General features: G+C 34.8%; 2 protein-coding genes and 1 long non-coding RNA gene across 8 annotated transcripts in view; all 3 read left to right on the top strand.

Moving 5' to 3' along the window:
* The window catches only part of LOC106058419 (CD109 antigen-like), a 61,460-nt gene extending 56,054 nt beyond the window's left edge, over positions 1-5,406 (top strand). For all 3 annotated transcript variants that reach the window (XM_056038461.1, XM_056038462.1, XM_056038460.1), the window contains exons 34-37: positions 1,693-1,843; positions 2,004-2,106; positions 4,987-5,081; positions 5,205-5,406. In XM_056038461.1, the coding sequence (XP_055894436.1) occupies positions 1,693-1,843; positions 2,004-2,106; positions 4,987-5,075 (343 nt within the window). In that variant the 3' untranslated portion in view covers positions 5,076-5,081; positions 5,205-5,406. The remainder of the gene's footprint in view (positions 1-1,692; positions 1,844-2,003; positions 2,107-4,986; positions 5,082-5,204) is intronic.
* Positions 5,407-10,020: 4,614 nt separating this feature from the next.
* LOC106075389 (uncharacterized) lies at positions 10,021-11,863 on the top strand. Its single transcript, XR_008779394.1, has 3 exons — positions 10,021-10,698; positions 11,023-11,132; positions 11,646-11,863. It is a non-coding gene; the product is annotated as an uncharacterized LOC106075389 (long non-coding RNA).
* Positions 11,864-11,904: 41 nt separating this feature from the next.
* The window catches only part of LOC106075362 (CD109 antigen-like), a 52,766-nt gene continuing 40,867 nt past the window's right edge, over positions 11,905-23,803 (top strand). The window contains exons 1-12 of one of the 4 annotated variants that reach the window (XM_056038465.1): positions 11,905-12,090; positions 16,121-16,209; positions 17,294-17,362; positions 17,728-17,790; positions 17,956-18,018; positions 18,902-19,056; positions 19,998-20,023; positions 20,820-20,976; positions 21,740-21,810; positions 22,472-22,597; positions 23,421-23,460; positions 23,644-23,728. In XM_056038465.1, the coding sequence (XP_055894440.1) occupies positions 17,738-17,790; positions 17,956-18,018; positions 18,902-19,056; positions 19,998-20,023; positions 20,820-20,976; positions 21,740-21,810; positions 22,472-22,597; positions 23,421-23,460; positions 23,644-23,728 (776 nt within the window). In that variant the 5' untranslated portion in view covers positions 11,905-12,090; positions 16,121-16,209; positions 17,294-17,362; positions 17,728-17,737. The other 3 variants (XM_056038466.1, XM_056038463.1, XM_056038464.1) reach the window with 3 other exon arrangements.

The raw sequence follows: 23,803 nt of genomic DNA on the forward strand, positions 1-23,803 counted from the left end.
ATACTTGATGGCAGACAATAAGTTTATTGAGTAAACATACTTTGGCTAATCCAGCTCCAAAGGCTCAAATATCGACATCATAAAATATAGTTAGGTCACAACTCCATGTCAGAATAAACTCATTGTTCTCTACAAAATACAAAACTACAAAAAACTACTGAGGTTTTCACTTCGTGGTCAGTTATAGACTGATAGCTTTTCAGTGCAAGAGGCACAAGATAATCCAGTGACTACGAAATCACTTCATGTCACAGTGAGCACTTAAACGAGTCTGTGACACCCCAATAAATAAACAGCCTTTTTCGTTTTTACATTGAGTTGTCTTCCTTGCCTGGAATTTACAACAATATATGGGCAGATGGAGCTCGTCAGTTTAGTAAGGCAATTTATTTCATCTAGAATAAGGGTACTCAGATTTCAGGAGACAGTAAAGTTTCCCTTTCTATAGGGCAGATGATATAAAGGTCATCTGTTTATGTGGCTTACGGTTAACGAGGGTGTTATGTGGCCAGCACAACGACCAACCGCCTTTACTTTTCCCCAACTAATGTCAGGTACCCATTAGAGCTGAGTGGACTCAAAGGCAACCAGTGATCTCGAAATTAAAAATTCCAGTCTCCACCAGGATTCGAACCCTGGACCCCGGTTCGAAAGCCAAGCGCTTTACCGCTCAGCCACCGCACCTTCACCAGTAAAGTAATCCATTCGACTACCGCGCCCCCTTTCTGGAGACAACCTTGAGTAAAAATCAGGAGTGAAGCCTCTTAGGCGTAGGAAGTATCAACTATGAAATTCCCTCCGGCAGCTCCCGCAACTGAGTTGGTGCCGAATCTAACGCGAAGTGTTTCATTGAATCACATCATCAAGGTTGAGAGAGGTCCCATGACGCATGCGCCACGCATGGCCTCTTTATTTAAGGCCCAGGAATGCGCCCCGGAGAGGAAACTCTGGAGTTGCTGCAAAGCGTCTAAAAGATATATGGGTATTGTGGTGATTGTGTTTGTATAGACCATTGTGGACAACACTTTTTAGAACCGTGGTTGTAAAATGTGAGGATTTCTATGTTTATTTATTTTATTTATTATTATTTCATTGGTTGACTAGGTAAAGTGTGGTGACGGCCCTTGAGTTTTGTTATTGTTGTTGTTAGAGGCCTGAGTTATGGAGCCTAGTCGTACGATATGAGTAATATAGAAGTCAGTTTTATAATGATGTGTATATTCATTTAGTTAACGTTTGATGTGTTGTCTTCAGCTACAGATACCCTGAGTACTTTTATTAAAGTTATATTTTTGTTGTTAATTCATCTCTGGCGTCTCTTTTGAGTGATTGAAAGAAGTATTAGATCTAGTATATTATCATAAGTGTCAATTATTTTAATTATAATCCCAGTAAGGAGTTCACAACGATATAGGGTAGGCCTATTATTTATATAGTTTGAGCTGTTCCATTGTTTCTCATCTATTGTGTCCTAATGAGTTAAATATTTTCACATTTGTTTCACCCATGATTGAAACTATGATCGCTATTTCAACAGATTGTCCATTTTCACACTAAGTAGGCCCAATTGTTTTTCTTCATCACTATTCTAAAACGTGTGTTCATGATATAGGCCTATTATTACTATTGGTATAGTAAAAACATAAGTAAACTGAAAACCCTGTGCTCTGACACAATTTCTTATTGTAAAAGGTGGCGTGGCAAAGGACCAAGCAGTGCTATGGCTGTTGAAGAAATCGGCATCCCATCAGGCTTTGAGGCTGACCTTGAGAGTTTCCCACAGATGGACATTCTAAAGCGAATAGAGACTCAAAACAAGAAAGTTATCCTTTATTTTGACCAGGTCACTGGCCTTTATATCTCTTCTAATATCTTGATGTTTTACATAATGACACTTTAGTGAAAGCTGCCAACTTTTATTTATTTTTGTTTTTAAAATTGTGCTTGATTTGTGTCTGTGTGTTTTTAATTAATACCATTTTTTTTTGAAAACCATTTTATAGATTGGAACAACACCTGTTTGCCTAAACTTCCGCGCTGTGAGAACTGGACTGATTGCTAAGTCCCAACCTGCTGCTATCCGAGTCTATGACTATTACGAACCACGTAAGTAACAATTTTGAACCAGAAAAACCTGGCTAACTACACAAGGTGTTATTTCTTATTTGACAAGCCTTTTTAAATCAACAGTAATAGTAGTTGCGATTAAAACAGTGATGGCTAAAATATTGCCCGCGGACCAGATCTGGCCCGTGGAAACATCGGCACAATGAAACCCCCCTTTTAAAAAAAAAGTTTTAAAATGTATCTTACCTTACGTTAGAGCTATCACACTTTCTTATATGGATTGGTACCATGGCCTTTAACACTTAAATGTAAAATCTACCAGCTAAAGTGGACGGATCTTTACATTTTGGTGGAACACGAGGAAGTGCTACAAAGAGCAGGGTGCCAGGACATCCGCTCTGTTATCAGCAGCAGACGCCTTAGCTGGCTTGGCCACGTTCGTAGAATGCCAGTAGGTCGACTTCCACAGGACATCCTTGTATGGCGATCTAATAGAAGGCAGGAGAGCCGCTGGTCGTCCACTTTTACGTTATACTGATGTATGCAAACGCGACATGAAGCTCTTCAAAATCGACCCTGGCAACTGGGAAGAGGTGGCACTGGACAGATCCACATGGAGAGAGAGCATAAAGGAAGGGTCACGGATTGCAGATGTCATACACAACAGAAGCAGAAAGAAGGTTGAAAATGCAACTGCGCCTGGTGATTATATATGCCCAACCTGCGATCGCAGCTGTGTATCAAGGATTGGCCTCTTTAGTCACACAAGAAGTTGCAAAGGGAAAAGATCGTCTCTCGAGACGTAAAATGGCACAGAGATGGAATACGATAATGAGTCAACATATTGTTTATAAAGAAAATGTGTCTGTTTTTAAAACAAAACATGATATTAGAAAAGACATAGGCCTATCTGATACCGCTCAACTTTTGTTATTCGCGGTACAAACAGCTGTTTGTAATCATAGGGAAGTTAGCAGCTATGAGGAGGATACATGGGCCCGCGAAGACCTGCTCAAAGAGGTTTCAACCATCATAGAGGCAATTTCTCTTTCTTGTGAGATATGTGTGTGAGTGACTACTGATGGCACCGGAAGTATAGCTGGATGTTTCATTGGAAGTATCAAGAGCTACAAGAAAAGTTGTCGAGTGAAATGGAACCGAGTGTCTGCGGCTTCATTGCTTTATTCTCCAACAAACCTCTGCGGCAGTTTTGAATCTGGGTCATGTGATGAGGCACTGAATTGGTGTTATGAAATGTGAGCATGTGTTTCTATGGTGACGCTGGGAAGACGTTAGCTATGATGATGCAAGATAGGCAGCACTGTCGTCAGCGATCTTTGGTATGACAGACGACTCCAGATTGCCAAAGTGAAAAGACTGGTTTTGTAGTGAGTTAGATTTTGTTCAAAATACCATTTAAATTATTACTAAAGTCGACTACATTTATTTTATTTTATCTCAAGTTGAAGTTCTTTAAACATTTTTAATAAAATTTATATATAATATTGTTCAGAAAAGAAATTACTTAACTTATTTCAAGTTGTACAAGTTAAAATATAATACACCTACTGCGGTTTAGTTGTTCACCAGCAGTTTAGTGCTACAAGTCAACGACCGTCCAAAAAAATCGGATCTTTTTTTTTTGAGACTTGAAATGTAAATATTTAAGACAGAACAATCATAACAAGTATCTGAACTGAACGACCCCTGATGGTTGTTGAGTTAGCTATTTTATGCGACACATCTGAATGAACTCAAGTGCTCAACACCAAACAAGAAGTTGATTTCTCATATCTTATGCTGACATACCGCGCTTTCCAAACGAAATAGTAACAGTACATTCAGCAGGAGGAAAGGATGCACTATGTCACTTCCCCATCCTGTACCACAAAATTATAAGCAGCTAAATATTTCTTTCCCAAAAGAAAAAAGGATTCAAACTCTGAGGCTATTGAAGGATATTTTCAGAGGAAGATTTATGGATTTTTTTTTTTTAAATAATGAAATAGATTTGTCATTTCGAAAATCAATTTGCGGCCGATGTTTCAAATGGGCCGGACAGATCTGGAACTGATTGACTTGCAAAGCCAGACATTCCTGCTTGATAAATTTCTATCGATGCGGACACAATTAATTTCGACTCCTATCGCTTGCAGAAACTTTTCCAAACCTTTAAAAACAAGCGTTAAGGATGCTAACAAGGCTTACAAACACTGATTTGTGTCAACAAACTTTTTCAGTAATGAGCAGACGAAACCTATATTACGTCATCATTCGCAGACGAGAATCTAGATTCAGTGCTATGACTTGGTGGCTCTTCTATGCAATCGGATGTTTAGAGGTTTCTTCGGATAAACTGCAAACTTCCAATTAATAAGTTTCTTTGTTTGTATCTTTTCTGTCATGCGGCCCGGGACACGAGTTCGGAAATTAAAATGGCCAGCAGACCCCATTAGGGTGGGCATCACTGGATTAAAACATTTAGTTTGTACTTTTTAGTGCTTATCTTAATGTGTGGCTGAATTTCATAAACCTCTTGGTAGCCTATCAATGGAGGTTGAGTTAAAGTCCTAATTCAAGCAGAGTTGGATTTGCTGCGCTCCTAAAGACAGAAAGAGATACATCTACCCAACAGGTCCACAAAAGATATTAGACGAGAGCGCACTTAGCATAAAAAAATGCACTATACACACGTTATAATAATAGTAATAATAATTTACTGAAGATGAATAATTTTATTGTTTTGTTTAATTAATAAGCTTTAAAATTAAATTGTAATAAATCTACCCAACATAAACTCATCCTGTGTTGTTCCCTCGCTCTAACATGTTAAAAATATCCTGGCCTCTTGTCTAACTTTTTTTTTTTCAAATAAAAAATATTGTATGAACTAAAGATTACTGAACAATTTTTTTCCAGGTAACCAAGTGACTGCCTTCTATCAGTCTCAGATTCTCAAAGATTCTACTGTATGTGATGTCTGCAAAGAATGTGACAACTGTGTTTAAACTCCAGTGAGTTGATTGAAGATATATCAAGTTTGCATCAGACAGTACTTTCATATTTTGAAACCCCATACTTTGATTCAGATCTGTGATATTTATATTAGATAATGTATATTACAATTTTCTTTTCAGGTTTCTTTGCCTCAAGGATTGTGCATGAAATATTTTTGAAAGTATTAAAACTTACATGTCAACGAAATCCTATAGAGTTAGGTTCCACATTGCTAAACATTTTGGGAAAGACTTTGCTGCTAAAGAAATCTGTAATGGTCTATTTCTGTACAATGTACTGTTAAAAATGTTCAATAAATATCGAATGTTATGTGCAATTCAACAGATTTAATTTTCTTTACTTAAAAAATATTTAGAGTAACTTAACTCTTTCTCTCCTAACTGACGATACCAACGTTGATTCCACTAGAACAGCGGTTCTCAACCTTTTAAGCTCCGCGACCCCTTTTTACAAACCCCTACTCTGCCGCGACCCCCCCCCCTCCCCACACACACATACAGCAATAGAAGAATAGACAATAACAATCAATATTTTCGATGGTCTCAGGCGACCCCTGGCAAATCGTCATTCGACCCCCAAGAGGGTCGCGGCCCACAGGTTGAGAACCCCTGCACTAGAATGTGGTAAATAATTACGGAGAGAAAGAGTTAATATAAAGCATTTATAAGGAAAGGCAACGTATTTGTTTGAGATGTTGACTGTAAAAGCAGCTCTAGCCAAGACGGAGGAAATGTTGTAATGACACAGTTTAATTAGTTGGATTTAATATTTTTAAGTGATACTTCATCTTGACACATTCCATTAGCTCGTGAAGTAAGTCAAGTTCCCCTTTCAGACCTTGTGGTCTTGTAAATGATGTTAAATGGTGTAATGTTGAAGAATTCGAAAGTCGTGAAATGCTGGGTTCTTGCTTCCTGGAGCACTCCTAACACGTGACATTTATATACACTACAAACTGACTTAAGTCCGTTTCAGCAGACAAATATAAAGTTTATTTTACAACATATTATAATAATACTGCACTAGTGCACTCCTTGTTAGTGGCTACAAGTCAAGAAATAATAAACAATCCAATCCGCACAACAGCGGTACCAAATATATATCCAATACGTTAACGTGTCTAGATTACAAATAAACGTCCGCATCTCAGCGGGTAACACTGTGCAGAAATATAGATTAGCTAATTCCTGTGGCATTTTACGTCTCGAAAGACGATCTTTTCCCTTTGCAACTTCTTGTGTGACTAAAGAGGCCAATCCTTGGTACACAGCTGCGATCGCAGGTTGGGCATATATAATCACCAGGCGCCGTTGCATTTTTACCCTTCTTTCTGCTTCTGTTGTGTATGACATCTGCAATCTGTGACCCTTCCTTTATGCTCTCTCTCCATGTGGATCTGTCCAGTGCCACCTCTTCCCAGATTAGCCAATACATGTCTCAAAAAGACCACTGGCAACAGCTGCCCATAAGTTACTATCTAACTGAATTTACTACTCGACTTTTCTAAGTCGCTACTGTCCATCCTGGACCAAAATATACTTGACTGCCTCCTACAGAGGATAACACTTTACTTGACCATCCGGTCCAAAGTATCCCACTTGACTTAAATTCACTGACTTGACTTGACTGACTTGACTCAAAGTCAACTTTATTCATTCTCCTTCCTGTTTTCTACATCAGGAATTCCACGTGTCTTAACATGACGTGAATATTAAATTAAGCAATGTCAACTGAGACTGTGACAGGTCTATAGGGCAGATGATGTAAAGGTCTGTTTCTATTGCCTACGGTTTACGAGGGTGTCATAGGGCCAGCACAACGACCAACCGCCTTTACTTTCCCCAACTAATGTCAGGTTCCCATTAGAGCTGGGTGGACTCAGTGGCGACCAAAGATCCCGAAATAAAAATCCCAGTCTTCACCAGGATTCGAACCCCGGACTCCGTTTCTGGAGCCAAGCGCTTTACCGTTCAACCACCGCGCCTCCAGCTCGTGAAGTACCGCTGGAAATCATCGAAAGCAAAAAGGGGAGGTGCACAAGTTGTCTGCACATAATTGCTCTATAACATGCTGCCTAATGAGCTGATTTAGTTAATAGAAACAAAGTAGTGTTTTTATAGTCGACTAATTTTACAGTATTGAAATGTGTGACTGAATTTGATAAGTGGTAAAAAAAAGGTCAAAAATTAGTCGATCACGATTCATAGGCCTTAGAGCCCCCCCCCCCTCCCGCAACGAAAATAATCTTTCGTCACCATGCATATTCGTGGCCCTGATATGACACTCACACAGGGTCCCGCGCACTGCTAAGGCCGCCTCTGTGTCGAATAGTAACAGTGGTCAATTTACATCTATTCACAGTAAGTTTAGTACTCTCTCTCTCTCTCCGTAGATTTGTTTACAGTAACAAAAAATACAAAAACAACAACATAGCATATAATCTCGTGGAAGGCACCTGCCAAGCATTCACACTCAAACATAACGTTACGCATATAGATGGGGCTCCGTGTGGACATCACTATTGATTAGCACGGACTGCCTATTCAATCTTTTTGTTATTTCTATGCGTGCGTGCATCTGTGGCATTTTACGTCTCGAGAGACGATCTTTTCCCTTTGCAACTTCTTGTGTGACTAAAGAGGCCAATCCTTGATACACAGCTGCGATTGGGCATATATAATCACCAGGCGCCGTTGCATTTTCACCCTTCTTTCTGCTTCTGTTGTGTATGACTGCAATCTGTGACCCTTCCTTTATGCTCTCTCTCCATGTGGATCTGTCAGTGCCACCTCTTCCCAGTTGCCAGTGTCGATTTTGAAGAGCTTCATGTCGTGTTTGCATACATCCGTATAACGTAAAAGTGGGCGACCAGCGGCTCTCCTGCCTTCTATTAGATCGCCATACAGTATGTCCTGTGGAAGTCGACCTACTGGCATTCTACGGACGTGGCCAAGCCAGCCAAGGCGTCTGCTGCTGATAACAGAGCGGATGTCCTGGCACCCTGCTCTTCGTAGCACTTCCTCATTGGTTTTCTTATCTTGCAACCTTATTTTAAAGATCCGCCCTAGGCATCGGAGGTGAAAGACATTCAGCTTTTTTTCCTGCCATGAGTAGGTTGACCATGTTTCACTTCCGTACAGCAAGGTGCTCAACACACAGGTCCGGTAGACTAGGGCTTTAGTACTGCTAGTCAGCAATATGTTGTCCCAGACTCTTTTCTGCAACCGTGCATATAATATTGTTAAGCTAAAAACAAGAAATATTAAAAACTAGTCGACCGGCGGCATAGCATACGCCGCTATTTTGCAGAGCCGGCCTTAGGCTACTGCAACCTATGCGACCGCAGTGGACCCCGCACTTTCATAGGACCTGCGCTAATTCTATGTGTGAATTATTAAATATAACCATTTTATAACTTATAACAGATTTCCCGTGGCCTTCTGATTTACCAAGAGCTCCTGGAAATGTCCTGATATTGCAAAAATACGAAAAAGTCCTGGAAATATCCGGAAATTATTAAAATCTTTTGAAAACTCATACAAATCTCCTGAAATATATAGACCAAAATTGTCATTTTGGGGTGTCATTCAATATGAAAACGCCAATTCTACGCGCGATAAAAAAAAAACGGCATTATGCGATACCTCGCATACCCGTAATTTTGGAATCTGGTGAAAGAAACTTCTCGCGCCTCAAACTAATGAAGAATGACATGAAATCAACAATTCTCGAAGATAGATTGAAACATTTGGTAATTCTTGCTATTGAGCGAGACCCATGTAGGAAACGGAATTATTATGATATACTGTATTACTGTACAACTTTGCTACAAGCAAGGCTCATAAAGTAATTCTGTATGTAGTAAAGAATGAATCAAATGCAAAGACGGATTTATTTTCTAATACAAACTCTTAATTTGTAAAATGTTTGACATGTTTCAGATGTTCCTTCAGAGTTGAAGATAATTTACTTCCTAGTCCAAACCTTCTGTAGGATGACGGGGGATGGCAGCGGGCAGGGTTTGAACCCGGGACCAAAGTGAAATCCCAAAAACTGTCCAGCGCGCATACCGCACGACCAGGTGTGTCTGTCTTTTACTTTCGGGATCTTTAGGGCTTCAAATCCTGGTGAAGACTAAAAATTTTTATTTGGGGATCTTAAGGGCGCCTCTGAGTCCACCCAGCTCTAATGGGTACCTGACATTAGTTGGGGAAAATGAAGGCGGCTGGTCTTTTAGCTGGCCACATAACACCCTCGTTACACGTAGTCCACAGAAACAGATGACATTTACATCATCTGCCCCATATATCACAAGGTCTGAAAGAGGAACTTAACTTTTCCTTTTTTTTTTTTACAAGGTGGGTCTGTCAGGCTGAACCTTTACTATATTAATCTTAAATAATATTGTATTAATATTTGTAATAATTCAAATGAAATATAGTAATTAGAAATTTTATGATACTCAATTATGTACATGTTATTATCTAATCATAACCTACAATTTGAAACCATGAGACAGAATTTGATTGCTCTCATCTTCTTCCGCTGACATATTGTTTTAAAAATGCAAGGAAAGACACATGAAAAGTACTTTAAGTGACACCAGATTAATTTGAAAACCAAAATGATGTTCTGTAATAGTGATAACTGTAAACATTTACGAAGATTGTATTGCAAGGAGAAAAGGGGCCAATTCAAAAGCGTTAACGCTTTCGGATGGATCACGCACTGAATGATATGTTCAACTGTTGAAAAACGATTCAGAAAGCGTGCAATCAGTTGAGTTAAATCTTCCTCCATACATATCAACGCTAATGAGTTATTGACGAAATTACCTATGAAGCAAGTTCGCTTACTCGATGTGTTGACATTTTCCATCAATTTCAGAAGAGTTATTCTTCCTACGGAGAACTAGAAAAGTAGGTGTAGGCCTACTCCAGGTACAAATTATAAATTCTCAGCAGTGAGCAGATTGTGAGCCACTGAATATAGATAGAGATCTACAAGAAGGAAATATTTAAGATAAGACTTAATCGTGAAGTGCAATCCGACATCGAACATTTCGGAACTTTACCGGAACTTTTTATGATCACCCTTAGCCTTAGCTTTAGTTATAATAATAAATTATAAGTTCATAAATTTGTTATTGATTTATTGTTATATTATAAATTATAGACGTCTAGCCCAGTCTAGACTATAGAGTCTAGGTACTTAAATCTTAGCCTAGCCCTTATCATGAAAAAATGTACGGCACTAGCTAAGATTTAGAATTTAAGAATATGATTGATATCTTAAATATCTAGATCTACTCTATTCTAGAGACTCTTAGACTACGAGTACTACAGTCACAGTCTAGATCTATCTTTTTAAGTTCTTGCAAGAACCAAAACTATTTTCATTTCTAGAATCTAGGAGATTGAAATCATTCATTATTCATGCTTACGATTTCAGAGCAACACTGCCACAAGGTCTGAAAGGGGAACTGTACTGTACTAGTACTGCCAACAAACCTGCACAATTACTCAGACTATTAAGGTGTCGGACCATCATTGGATTACTTGAGAGAATAAAGTTAGGACCAATCCAAGACAGTTTTATTTTGTGCTGATGAATGTTAGTATATCTTCCTTTTTTTTTTTAAGTAATGTAAGTATTTTATGATATTTAATAAATTAAAGATAAAGAGTAGAATAACTATGCATGTAATTTTAAATGAAAATAATTATGTAGAGTTGAAAATAAATATACAGTTAATACAGAGATTTTGTTTAACTTTCTCTATTTATTAAGCTACAGAAGTTTATAATATTTTTTTTTTACAAAGAAGTTTAACTTAGAATGTTCTATATTTTGTATACAGCTGTTAAATTTAATACTTTAATAAAAAATACTTTTCCCTTCACTCAATTTATAAGTGCTAAATCTTAATATTTTTAGCTTATCAATGGACATCCAGCTAAATCTATCCAGTACGAGTGGCTAAAATTAATATGCAAACAAGGCAGAGCCACAAAACAGTCAAGTAAAGACATTTGGACAAATCAAAGGTATTTATTTTAATATTTCATAGCAATGAAAAAAATATTTTCGTATGTCCATTTACAAAAGATGTGTTGTCGGGGCATGGTGGCCAAGTGGTAAAGAAAGTGCTTGTTTTCCAAGCAGAGGTCCTGGGTTTGAAACTTGGTGAAGACTGGGATTTTTTTATTTCAAGTTATTTAGGATGTCCATCTAATCTAAATTTAGCTGTGAAAAGTAAAGATGGTTGGTTGAAGTGCTATGCGCATGGCACCCTCATTAACCATCGGCCATAGAAATAGATGACCTTCACAACATCTGTCCTATTAGATCCTAAGCTCAGAAATGGGAAATGTACTTTTTGTTTGCAGTTCAATAGTTAATACTAATGATACAGTAGCCAGTTCTATAATGGTATTCAGTATTATTGAACCTTCCCCCCCCCCCCCCCCATCTCTTAAATCAAAATACTGACAAGAGTAGAGTGATTTAAAAAAATAAAAAACATATATAATATTGGCATTATAATAATTTTTTTTTAGGTCATGGAAACAAGATTGTCCAGCATTGATTCGTGCAGTGATACGGCATTCGGATGATACTGGCTTCCAATTCGTAATCACAAAGGCACGACTGTCACATGAAAATCATCCCACAGATCATAAATTATTAAAAAGCCTATTTACTCCTAACAGTTATCTCTCAAGAATTTTCACATGTCAATATTGATTTCGCGATAGCTATATACAATTATTTTATTATTTTCAGACTACACTTGTGTATCCAGAAAATAGGCGAATAAATAAAGCCAGATGAAACTGTGGATCTGATGGTTGGTACCAAAATCCTACAGTCAGAATTGAAACAAATCATCTCGCAGAAACAGTACAAATGTGTTCTTGTGAAAGAAGTTGAAAATTATATAAGAAAACTTTAAGACCTCTGCACTGACAGTGAAGGAGTAGAAATATTATGAACACTATAAAGGTTGGTAGTGTAGTTGTGAAATATGGTGTGACAACAAATAATGAATTTCTGTATTTGGCATACATGACCAAGGAAATGATAGGTTCACTTAAAGCCAACAAAAGCATATTGATTGTAGATGCACTTATAAAGTCAATGAGTATTTATTTCTTTTGTTGAATGTGTATGTGTATTGATGCCAATGGTAATGGTGTACCTGTGTTGCATGCTTGTAAGGAATGAGAGTGTTGACATTGTGTCTGATGTGTGTGTGGAGCCACACTTTTTTTTGTAGATAAAGATTTTAGTGAAATAGGTGCAATCAAGCAATGTTTTCCTCAATCTTAAATTCGCCTGTGTTTTTTTCACACAATAACAGCAATGAAAAAGTATTTAAACATGAATGTCTTAAAGGAATTATCCAGTAAAAGTTTTGATCTATTTAAAGAACAACCTTATGCATAGAGTGAAGAAGCATTTGAGTTGTTAAAAGCTGACATCATTTTAGCTTGTCCCAGTGTTGAAAGCTACTTTCAAAATTAATTGGTGGTCACTTTCTGACATGTGGGCAGCATTTAGAAATACAGATGTTGCATCTTTACACATCACAACTACAAATCATGCAGAATCATATCATTCAAGGATAAAAAAAGCACCTAGAAAGCCACACAACACTCAGAGTATGCCTAATTAAGCTACTTTTGTTTGATTCATACGTGTCTAAAATAAAATCAGCACAACACCACATTCACAAAATAACTAAACATTATTCAACACTACCAGACACACATTTGCTTACTTTGTACAAGAATATATTAACACCATTTGGAGCAGAGTTAGTGGGCCATCAGATTTCTTTATTTAAAAGATGTAACTACAACATAGTTCAAAATGATGCTGACACATCATTTTTTTCTATTTCTAATACTAGTAATTATAATAATACCAATTCTTATGTGGTTAGCATAGATTCTTGCAATTGTATTTCTTCACTAGATTTTTATTGCCTTGCAGACGTATTCTTTCTTTGAGACATAAACTTTCTTCAGAAATGATTTTTCTTCCTGCTGGCTGCCATTTCCAAAATAAATCTTTTAGGGATGAAGAATTTGAGTACACATCATCTATCTTAACTAATGTAATTTATCCAACCATTAGTGCTAAGGGCGATTTAAAATTGTAAAGGACCAGAAAAATGAACTAAACTGTATCAGAATCTGGGGGATCAACAATTTTTTGTAAAGCTGGAACAGTTAAAGATGTGTATTTATCATATCAGAGTAAGTGAGGAATTTGTTATTACTAATGTGACCAAGGCCTTGGCTGAAACAAATATTAGTATGAAGGGTGAGTGTGTTGGTGAAGAGTTTGTTCCTATTGTCTCAACTTCTCAGGAAGTGTCCTGTCTTTTTAATGATATTAATGAGCAGAATGTTGAAAGAGTCACAAGTGTTATTCGTGCTCAACCCTTTGTAGCTCATAGTAGTGAAAACAATCTATCTGGTAGTGATATTGTTGACTCATCTAAAGTTATAACTGATACATTTAGTAATGTAATGTTGAGAAAAGTAAAAACTAAAGGAAGACCTAATTAATAATAAAGAACACTTCACAAAGAAAAAAAGACTAAGTTTCCCTTACAGCTCAGTTAGTCAAAAACTTAAAATTGTTAGCAGTAATGAAAACGAAGTGGTTGCTGATGTGAAATGTTCCAGTGCCAATGATGTGAATGTTTTTTTTGAAAACCATGTTTTTATGTTTAGAAAACAAACGTATTGGTGATGAATGTGCTGAATGTGGACTGGAAGGTTTCAAAAAGGAATTGTATAGATGGGAAGTTGATGAACTGGATTGGTTGTATGGTGTGTGATAGGTGGTTTCATGAGTTCTGTTTATCAAGTAATATTTCTGTAGATTCCTTTATGTGTAAATTTTGCATCTAAAATGTTTTAAGTGAAACAGTTTTTTAAATCTATTTATAAAATAAATTTATTATAAAATACTGGGTATTTATATACATATTCATTGTTGACATAAGTTTATTTTTTTCATTTTACTTTGAATTTATAATACCTACCTGGAGAATTAAATGTGTAACTTAGTTCTACCTTTAATATCTAAATGTAATATTGTTTCAGTAATACTATAGTTTGTTAATATGCTATTTACTTAGCATATATTTGCTATTATGCACTTTTTTTTTATCAAACTCTTCTAATACATATTGAATTGCTTATACTGGGGAATTATGTGTAGTATATTTTTTAGCTGTAACAGTGAAATGTAACATTGTACCAGAATATTTAAGTTTAAGTGTATGCTGTTGACTTAGCATATTTGGTCTATTATTTTACAAGTTTTATTTATCAAGTTATTTTGATGCATATTACATTGTTTACATAGTGCAATAACTGAAGGGAGGCAACTCAACGAGGTATAGATGTTAATTTACATGGAGACATGACAAACACATAGGACATCTGCCTTGAGCACAGCATCTTCATATGGCTCTAAACTTGGGCAGAAATTGTTCTCCTTCTTAATGTCTACATCCTTCCTAGTCTAGTCACTAATAGTGCGCACCTTTTGCACTATCTTGGATGGCGGTGTGCAAGGCGGGGTTACAACAATATATATTTCTAGCAGTAATAGTTGAATATAATTCATTTCTATAATTTTTTTTAGCACATTTTTTCTTTTATTTGCTTTGATTTACATATGACCACAAAAATGTGTCTTTTGTCTTATCTTATCTTATATAATACAGACGTTACTTCAAAAAAGAAGATGATTACGTCCTACGCGTCATGCATTTAGTCATGCATATTAACCAATGACTTAAATTCTGCCAAGTCACTGGTTTTCCTGGCTAGCTCAGGCAACCCATTCCATGCTCTAATAGCACTAGGGAAGAAGGAGTATTTGTACAAATTTGTCCTAGCATATGGGACGAGGAATGTGTTGTGCTTTACATGAAGGTGATTTAAAGTGTCGCACTTATGATGGTTCTGAGATAATTTATAATATTACTACTACTAAGATGATTTATAAATGGGACATTAATTAGGAATGCCCAACTGATTTTTCAATTGAATATTTTTAAAAATTATTTTAGGTTACTATTTTTGAAATGTACAAAGTGGTGGTGGATATAAAAGTATACATCATAAAAGTAAAGTAACCCAATAACAAACTCATTTTAAAGTCTTATTTGGTTTTGTGGTGTAGGAAATGTTTTATAGATATTAATAAAAACAACAGAAGTGATAGAGTAAAATAGAAATTTAAAAAATGTGTCCTTTTTCAACTTCTTATATTATTATTATAGCTTCTATATAGCGCTAGTTTCATGCTTATAGCATGCTCAGAGCGCTTTGGTCCAATCTCATTTGTGGACCAGTGGGGGGGAGGGGGGAGCAGTTATCTAGGAGTTGGTTTTCCATGCTGCCTTTAGGCACTCAGTAAACACAACTCTGCCCGAGTCTGGTGTCGAACCTCGAGCCCCCTTCTAGGTAGCCAAGCCAAGCCAAGTTCAAGCGCACTTAGCCTCTCGACCACGCTTCCCACTATATTTCAAAATAATAATTCATGTGAGAATATTACTAATTTCAAATTAAATAAATATTAAGATAAGATAATTTTATTGATCCAATCAAATGGAAATTCAGTTTGACTACAATTGACAATATCGGCGTAACTGTACAATAACAGTATAGATGAAAATTCGAACAACATTCACACATGAAACACATACACATTCACAACCAGCCCTTTATGAATTGACTCCTATGTACTTCTCAATGACGACAGCTGATCTTGTAACACTCTGACCGAAAGTGGGATAAAGGAGTTTTTAAATCTTTCTGTTTTAGTCCTAATGGAAAGGAGATGACCACTTCGTTCAGATCTTATGTAACAGTGGTTTATTTATTTAATAGCACCAATTGGCCACCAACTTCAAAAATATGAGGTGGAAATATAAGAATTGATGTTAATTTTATCATAACACTATTAATTATATTTAATTATATATTATATTTATATTTAACAGGGGTTAAATCTGGGTAATGAAAATTGATGATGAAAATCTCAAAACTGGATGGTTTTGGTGTATTTGATATTGAATTAAAAGAACTAGAGGTATGTTATTAAAACCTAATTTAATTTTTATTCAGAAGAAATTCACAGTGGGCTGTAGACTTAATAGATTTAAAAAACATTAATGTGTAAGAAATTAATTAAAGCATTATATATATTTTTTTGTATAACAAAAACAACAAAATAAATGACATAGTAAAATGGAAATTAATAAAGAAATGTGTATACAGGGGTCCTCGGGTAAAGGTGTTGATCCGTTCCTAAGTAGTGCAGTAAACTGATTTTTGGTACAAGTTGGAAAATAAGTACATAAGTATGTAAATACTGTAATTGTCCTATCTTTACACAGTGTCCTCATAATTTCCAAAAAAAATAAAATTAAGGAAATATACAATATTTATGAATTACACAGAAAAAAAAAATGTTTATTGGGAGGGGGGAGGTGCTGGAGATACTAGAGATACTGGAGATACTGGAGCATGTGAATCTGAAAAGCAAATCGTGAAGATAAAAATTAAAAAAAGCTTTTTATAATCAATATAGTAGACGGGACATGTGTCATAACCACAAAACATTGTAACTTGGCATTGATGTAACCCGAGAGCCTCCTGTATGTTCCAATTCTATCTTTAAGAACTATAAATTGTGCAGCACATCAGTGTTACTGACATAAAATCAAAAGAAATATTTGGTTATTTCTTTATGCCAATTCACAACAACCAATTTCACAACACTAATTTCTAAACTGGAAGGTGGAAATCAAGACTGGCCTAAACACAAGTAAATAGGAATAGGGTTACAGCCTATTCCCAGCTGTTAGGGAATAGGGGGTTGCCTTATAAGATCTAGGCTACTTTACATCATAGGATGTTACTCTAATTAAATTTGTTATAGTGGGATATGGCCAAACATATAATCATAACCTTACATATTATCTATTGTTTATTAGAAATAATCCTTTATTTGTTAAGTAATCACTTAATTTGTTTATATTATCTATTGTTTATTAGAAATAATCCTTTATTTGTTAAGTAATCACTTAATTTGTTTAAGTAATCACTTTATTAGCTGTGGAAGGCAAGGGTTTTTCTCAAATATAAACATTTTCTTTTGAATCCTCTCCCAGCACTGTGTATCAGCCTAATGAAACTAATTGAAAATTGATCTACAAGCATGGTGGTGGTCTAATAGATGAGTGAGTGTACTTCCTATTGATAGATGGATTCTTACTGCAAGTAATGTTTTAATTATAATCAGATGTTTACCTGTAGTTTGCTTGATTTTATGTTGCTTAAGGACTGATTCAGTATATACAACACATTTGTATGTTTTTATTCAAACAATTTTATAACAAAGAAGTTCATGTTTATAATTTAACATGTGCGCATTTTGCACAGATTTTAAATTTAAAGCAAGAATTACATTTTTTTGGTATATAAAAGGCTGGAGGTGTATTTTTAATGTTTAGCCATGTTAATGTATTTTTAACTGCTAATTTGACAGATGTATGCACTACTATATATAATATGTTCTGTTTTTTTTTTGTTGCCGTTGTTTTAGGCTGTGCAGGATGTGGAAGTTAATTCTTATAGCTGTTGTCATAACTAGCGGCAGAGCTCAAAAGTGAGTCAGAAAACGTGTCTTGCAGTTTTATTAGACTGTGCTTAAAAAAATAACTAGTAAATTCTACAGCCCCTCGTTTCAGACAATTTTTTTGATTAGTGGCTCAATGAACTTTTTTAGATATATTAAGTTTTTAGATGTATTAACTCTAGTTTCTTAAATCAGTATTCCAGACAGACAACAGGCTGCTTCAAACTCCACGCAGCGGAAATCAACATGGAGAGATTGGTAGATATTGTTTTATTAAATAATGTGTTTAATTAATAGTTATATCTGTATATATCGTTACAAATATATTTTAAGAAAACATCTTCGTTTATAGCTTAACTGGCTGATCTAGTGCATTGGATTTAGATTTATGTCAAACATGGCCAGATGTTACATTAAAGCTTAACTTTTCACATGAAATGAAAGACTACGAAAATAGAGTTCAGTTGACCTATTCATAGGTCAATTAAAATAATGTGAAAGTGGGTTTACCTGATTGGTTACAAAGTTTCGTTCTTCAATAGAGATAAATTTAGGCAATTTTATTTTTACAAAGCTTTTATCAACTCACTCTGTTTGTATATTTGTCTATCTGGTACAACCCATTTTTTTTACGCATTATTTCTCCTAAACCCATTCTCAGATCAAGTTACAATTTTGCACAATTATTTCTTATACATATTATGAAAAAACAGGAATTTAAAAAATTAACCCATTGGAAAATTAATTATTGGTAGTTAATTAGTTAATTATTTTGTTAGGTATCAAACAAGAGAAAGAAATTGTACTCGTCAGATCTTGCAGTATAAGTTGAAGTAGTTTTTTTTATACTTTGTGTAGAGAGTCACTACGGAGGAAGGGGGACTGGGGAAAGATTAAGATAAGTATTTTAGAGGTTGTTGCCATTCAGCTATACATCCCTTAAAAATTGGAGGTGAGGCCCTCACTTTGTTTAATGAAGGTATTTTGTCAAGGTTAAGGCATATATGTAAATGTTAGGGTGTACTTGTATTCACATTTGTAATTGCTAAGTTAAAAAGCATTTGTTACTCTGCAAATCAAAACTGAACTTTTTTATTTTACTAAATGTATTATCATTTAAAAATCTTTTTTTTTTGTCTAGTACCTACATGATCATAGCACCTTCCAAGGTTAGAGCCAACATGGACCTGTCATTAAGTGTCCATATCCTCAACGCCAGTAGTAATGTCATGCTTTTAGTGACCCTATCACAAGGTCAGAAAACTGTGGTCAGTGCTAACAAAGTCTTTCGACAAGGTATGTCTAAAAAAAAAACAACAACAGGGGTAGTTATTTTAGACTTGGGTCACTGTGAAGATTGCCTGATGCTGTTCAATATTAAAAGTTACTATTCTGGCAAAAAATTGATTGTATTTTACTTAACTGCTAATTAAATAGTTCCAATTTTTCTGCCCTGATGCTAATTCAAATTAGTTATTAACATTAAGAGGCAATTGAAACAGTTTGTAAAATGTTTGTTTGTAAAATGTTTTACATGTTTCGGATGTTCCTTTAGAGTTGAAGATAGTTTACTTCCTAGTCCAAACCTCCCGCAGAATGACGGGGGATGGGAGCGGGCAGGGTTTGAACCCTCGACCGTCGATAAATCCGAACGACAGTCCAGCGCGCAAACCGCACGACCAGGCAGCCATCCAATTTCAATCCTAAATGTTTCAATCCTAAATGTATTATGTTTGGAGTCAGCAAGGAAATGAGACTGTAGCACTGCACAACCCTGATGGACTAGGTCCGTCTGAACGATTGTGAGCAGCTTTTATTTTGACAGCCATCCAAGTCATTCATCAGTTTCAATTTTTTATCAAAGCATCTTTCAATAAATGAAAAAGTAACCAATTAGTCAATTAATTACTGGTAATTAATTGTTTTATTTGACACCAGCGAGGGAAACTAATCCTTCAGTATGCTCAGTGTTGTTGGGTTTATTTCCTTAAATAATTGTTAAAGCTAGTTCTCCCTCAAACATTCTCCGATCAAGTTGATACTTGAATAAATAAAATCAGTGGATTAATTATTGGTAATTTATTATTTTGTTTAATATCGAATAAGGGAAATAACTTGAAAATAATTGATATGTATATAATTTTAAGGAAAAGTTCTTCCCCTTTAGATTAGTTTTTTTTTTTTTTTTTTTTTTTAAAGAATTTTTTATATTTTGCTTCTTTTTGTACTATTTCCAGGTGCTCCTGAAATTTTTAAATTAAAGGTGAGTGAAGTGGCTAATGAATCATAAGAGAAAAAAAAACATTTAGTGTTTCACTTCGTTAATTATTTGTGAAGCCACATCTTTCAGAAAAAAATTGAACTATCGCAGTGTTTCCTAAACTTTTGCCCTAATAGAACACTTCGCACATTCTGAGTTTTTAGTGGAGAACTTTTCTTATTTTTTAGAGAGATAATTCACGTGGTAGCCTACTATAGTTAATTATTTAAGTAGTTTGTGGAACATCTATTCAGGCCTCACAAAACACTAGGGGTTCCACAGAACACAGTTTGGGAAACACTGGACTAATGAAAACAAGTGTTTGTCAATTAAATAGTAATCCTTAAATTGTAACTAAAGAAACTTAAAATAAATGAACTTATATAGTTTGATTTTTAATCATTATAAAGTGTTTATAGACAATAGGCCTGTTTCTTGTACAACCATTGTCCTTGTAGTGCTGCTGCATTTGTTTTCAATCATTGAGAGACCTCTCTATGTTGTTGGTTAATGTAAGGCTTTTAAAATTGACTTGCTTCTAAAGCTCCCTCTTTCCTTAAGGATGATGAACCCAAGGGAAGACAAAATTTAGACAACTTGGCACCAGCCTTGACTATTTTGTCAGTGTGGAAATATTTAACATCCTGTTGGTTTTTGGTGTAATGCTTGGGTTTATTTTTCGAGTAAATATTGTCATGATGCAGTGAAGATTTAAGTTGTAGACCCCTTTCTCTTATTTTAGTGCTTAATGTAGTCTAAAATTACTTATATATAAATAAATTCTACAATGAATCCCCAGTTACCAGCTGACCTTCCTAACAGTATCTATACTCTAAAAGTCAAGGGCAGTGGAGCATTAACCTTCAATCAATCCACTGATCTTTCGTACAACAGCAAGGAAGCTTTTTCAGTTTTTATTCAGATTAACAAAGCTATTTTTAAGCCAGATGATACAGGTGACAGTTTATTATACACAAACACTTATATATTTAGTATACACATTTTTCAATACTATCTGCTTACTCATGTAAAAATGGGGATATGGATGGATAAGCAATCCACTGTCAAATCAATGATGTGGTGATTCAACTAATAATAATAATAATAATATATCTTTATCTTGATCAAAAATTTATTTTTTTCTGTTTTTTTTTGTGCATGTTTCTGAGAATCTTTTAAGTTTAATGTTGATTTGTTAACTTTTTAATTATTATTAATTGTTAATAATCACTTCATAACTTAAATTAAATAAACCAATATGTTAGAGTTAGACTTACAGAAAAATTATCGGTGATTATATTGTAATTCTATTTTATTTCATTGACTCCTAGGCTCCCTATATATTCCATTTATTCAGTACTGTCTGATAGTTACAAGACAATTTACACTAGTTTACTGACAATTTAATTTTGTAGAGTAATGGATTTAAATAGTGATGAAGTATCAGTAACCACAGCAGCAACTGCTAGTAAAAGAAAAATTAAGGACGAAAATAGATCGTTTCAAGAAAGATGGCAGTTAAATTATTTCTGCACATCGGTATTAAATAAGATTCACTGCTTAATATGCAATATAAATAAAAAACAATTATTGTATGGATAGGGGAATAAAAAAATCTATTTGAAAATAGCAATTGAAATGTATCTTTTATATAAATTGTATTTTATTTTGAAATATTCAAAAGGATAAAAAAACTGACTTATTTTATTTTCTGGTCAGTGAACTTCAGAGTATTTGGAATCTATCCAGACTTAAAGTCCTATTCAGGTTCTATGGATGTTTCAATTTATGTAGGTACAGTAGTTGAACTCTGTTTGTTGGTACAACTATTCATCTATATTGCATAGAACTGTATTTGTGTATATGTTTGGCAGTGTTAGTAAATAATGCCATCTCATTTTAGATCAAAACTCTTCTAACACATAGAAGGGTATAAGTTTAATCTCATAACCAGGTCCATTTTTCTGAATAGACAATGAGCCCTGTAGGTGTGTTTGGTAATAACATCAGTTTCATTGTATCTTTCCATATTGGCTTTCCAACAGTTGTTTTAATGCCGAAACAAAAGCCTGAAGAGTATGAGAGCATAATAGGTATCAAAGCTAAGTTTCCCAGTGGTGAAAGCAATCAAGACTCGTTTGCATGGTTCACACCAAACGTTGACTCACATAGCTAGCCACCCATTGGAAGGAAGAGGAAACTCTGCCTCAATCGCTGACTCAACAAATAGGGTTTGACAGGCTGGGGAGCTTTTGTGCTGTTTGGAAACATACTAGTACTAGTCTACATGCTCACAGGCAGCCGTTCTTGAGGGTGCTTATTTGTGAATTCCCCCATGTCCCTGACAACTCTTGTAATCAGACATTTGCGCAGCTATGATTAGAGTAATGATTATACTGGCTGTGGTAATGCAGTGAAATTGGTCAAGTTGTGCTTTCTTCTGTGTCGTAGGATGCCAACTCTAACAAAATCAAACAATGGAACAAAGTGAATCCCGTAAATGGTGTCTTCACCCAGAAGCTGGTTCTATCAGCACAGCCTGTATTAGGAGACTGGAAGATTGAAGCCAAAGCTAATGTAAGTTTCATTTAATGTTTAGAGTATGCAAAATATTTTTTTTTTCCTTAACAGACAGTTATCTGATTTGACAATGCAGAAAAATATTCTAGAATGTATTTCTTATGTTTTCTTTTTTACTACTATTAGAATATGCATCCCATACATACCATGTATCCTCTATTTGAATTCCTCAACTCATGAAAGCATAAAAAAAAAACTAGAATAGATACAAAATAGAGCTGTGAGATTTATAACAAACAGTTATTCACATTTGACTAGACTAACACTATCAGTAAAATCACTAAATTTAGAGAAACTTCAGGACTAAAAAGACTAAACGGAAATATTGAAAAAAAAAAAATAATCCCTAAAACGCTGAACCATAAATTACAAATATAAAAATGTAACCTAATGAAATGCTCAGAAAAACACAAAGATAAGGAACATTCCTTATTTCATATTTTAGGAGTAATGTGAATATGTGCTCCTTCCCTAGCGCCTTTAGAGCATGGAAAATTTGCTAAATCAAGAAAGAAAACCATTGAGTTTAAGTAACTAATATGCACGCCTCAATTAACAAATGAAAATGATCTTTTCTATTGAAGTAACGTCTTTAATTTATAAGATAAGATATTAATGAGACATTTAAATTAATTCATTAGATTTATTTGCTGATTAAGCAGAAAATAAAATACTTGACATTTATTTTTCATGGAAATTTTGGATCAGAAATAGTTGTTGCTTTGTTGTTGTTTTTTAAATATTGTACATTGACTTATTGTAGGACTGTTATAAGCTGTGGTTATTTTCTACATGTTTCTTTTTATTGTTCTAATAACAGACAACAAGGGCGCAAAAAATATTTACAGTTGCAAAATATGGTAATATTATTACATGCAGCACTTCATTATGTTTTCTTTTGAATTAACGTCTGTAATTTATAAGATAAGCATAACATAAGCTAAGCATAACATATAAAATCAAAACATTGTATTTAATGGCAAGAATTAGTAATAATCATAGAAATGTGACAAAGAATTGGAAATTAAAATATTTGTTTTTAGTTCTTCCTAAATTCAAAGTGGAAATAGTAATGCCCTCATTTGCTTTGACCAGTGACAATGACATCACAGTGACTATCAAGTCAAGGTAAAGGCTTTACTCCTCTCTTGCTTTCATTTCTTGTTTAGTTTTCAATATTTTAATGTCATCTTTGACTAACAT

This window comes from Biomphalaria glabrata, chromosome 8 (genome assembly GCF_947242115.1).
Source record: "Biomphalaria glabrata chromosome 8, xgBioGlab47.1, whole genome shotgun sequence".
In the NCBI taxonomy this organism is placed as follows: domain Eukaryota; kingdom Metazoa; phylum Mollusca; class Gastropoda; family Planorbidae; genus Biomphalaria; species Biomphalaria glabrata.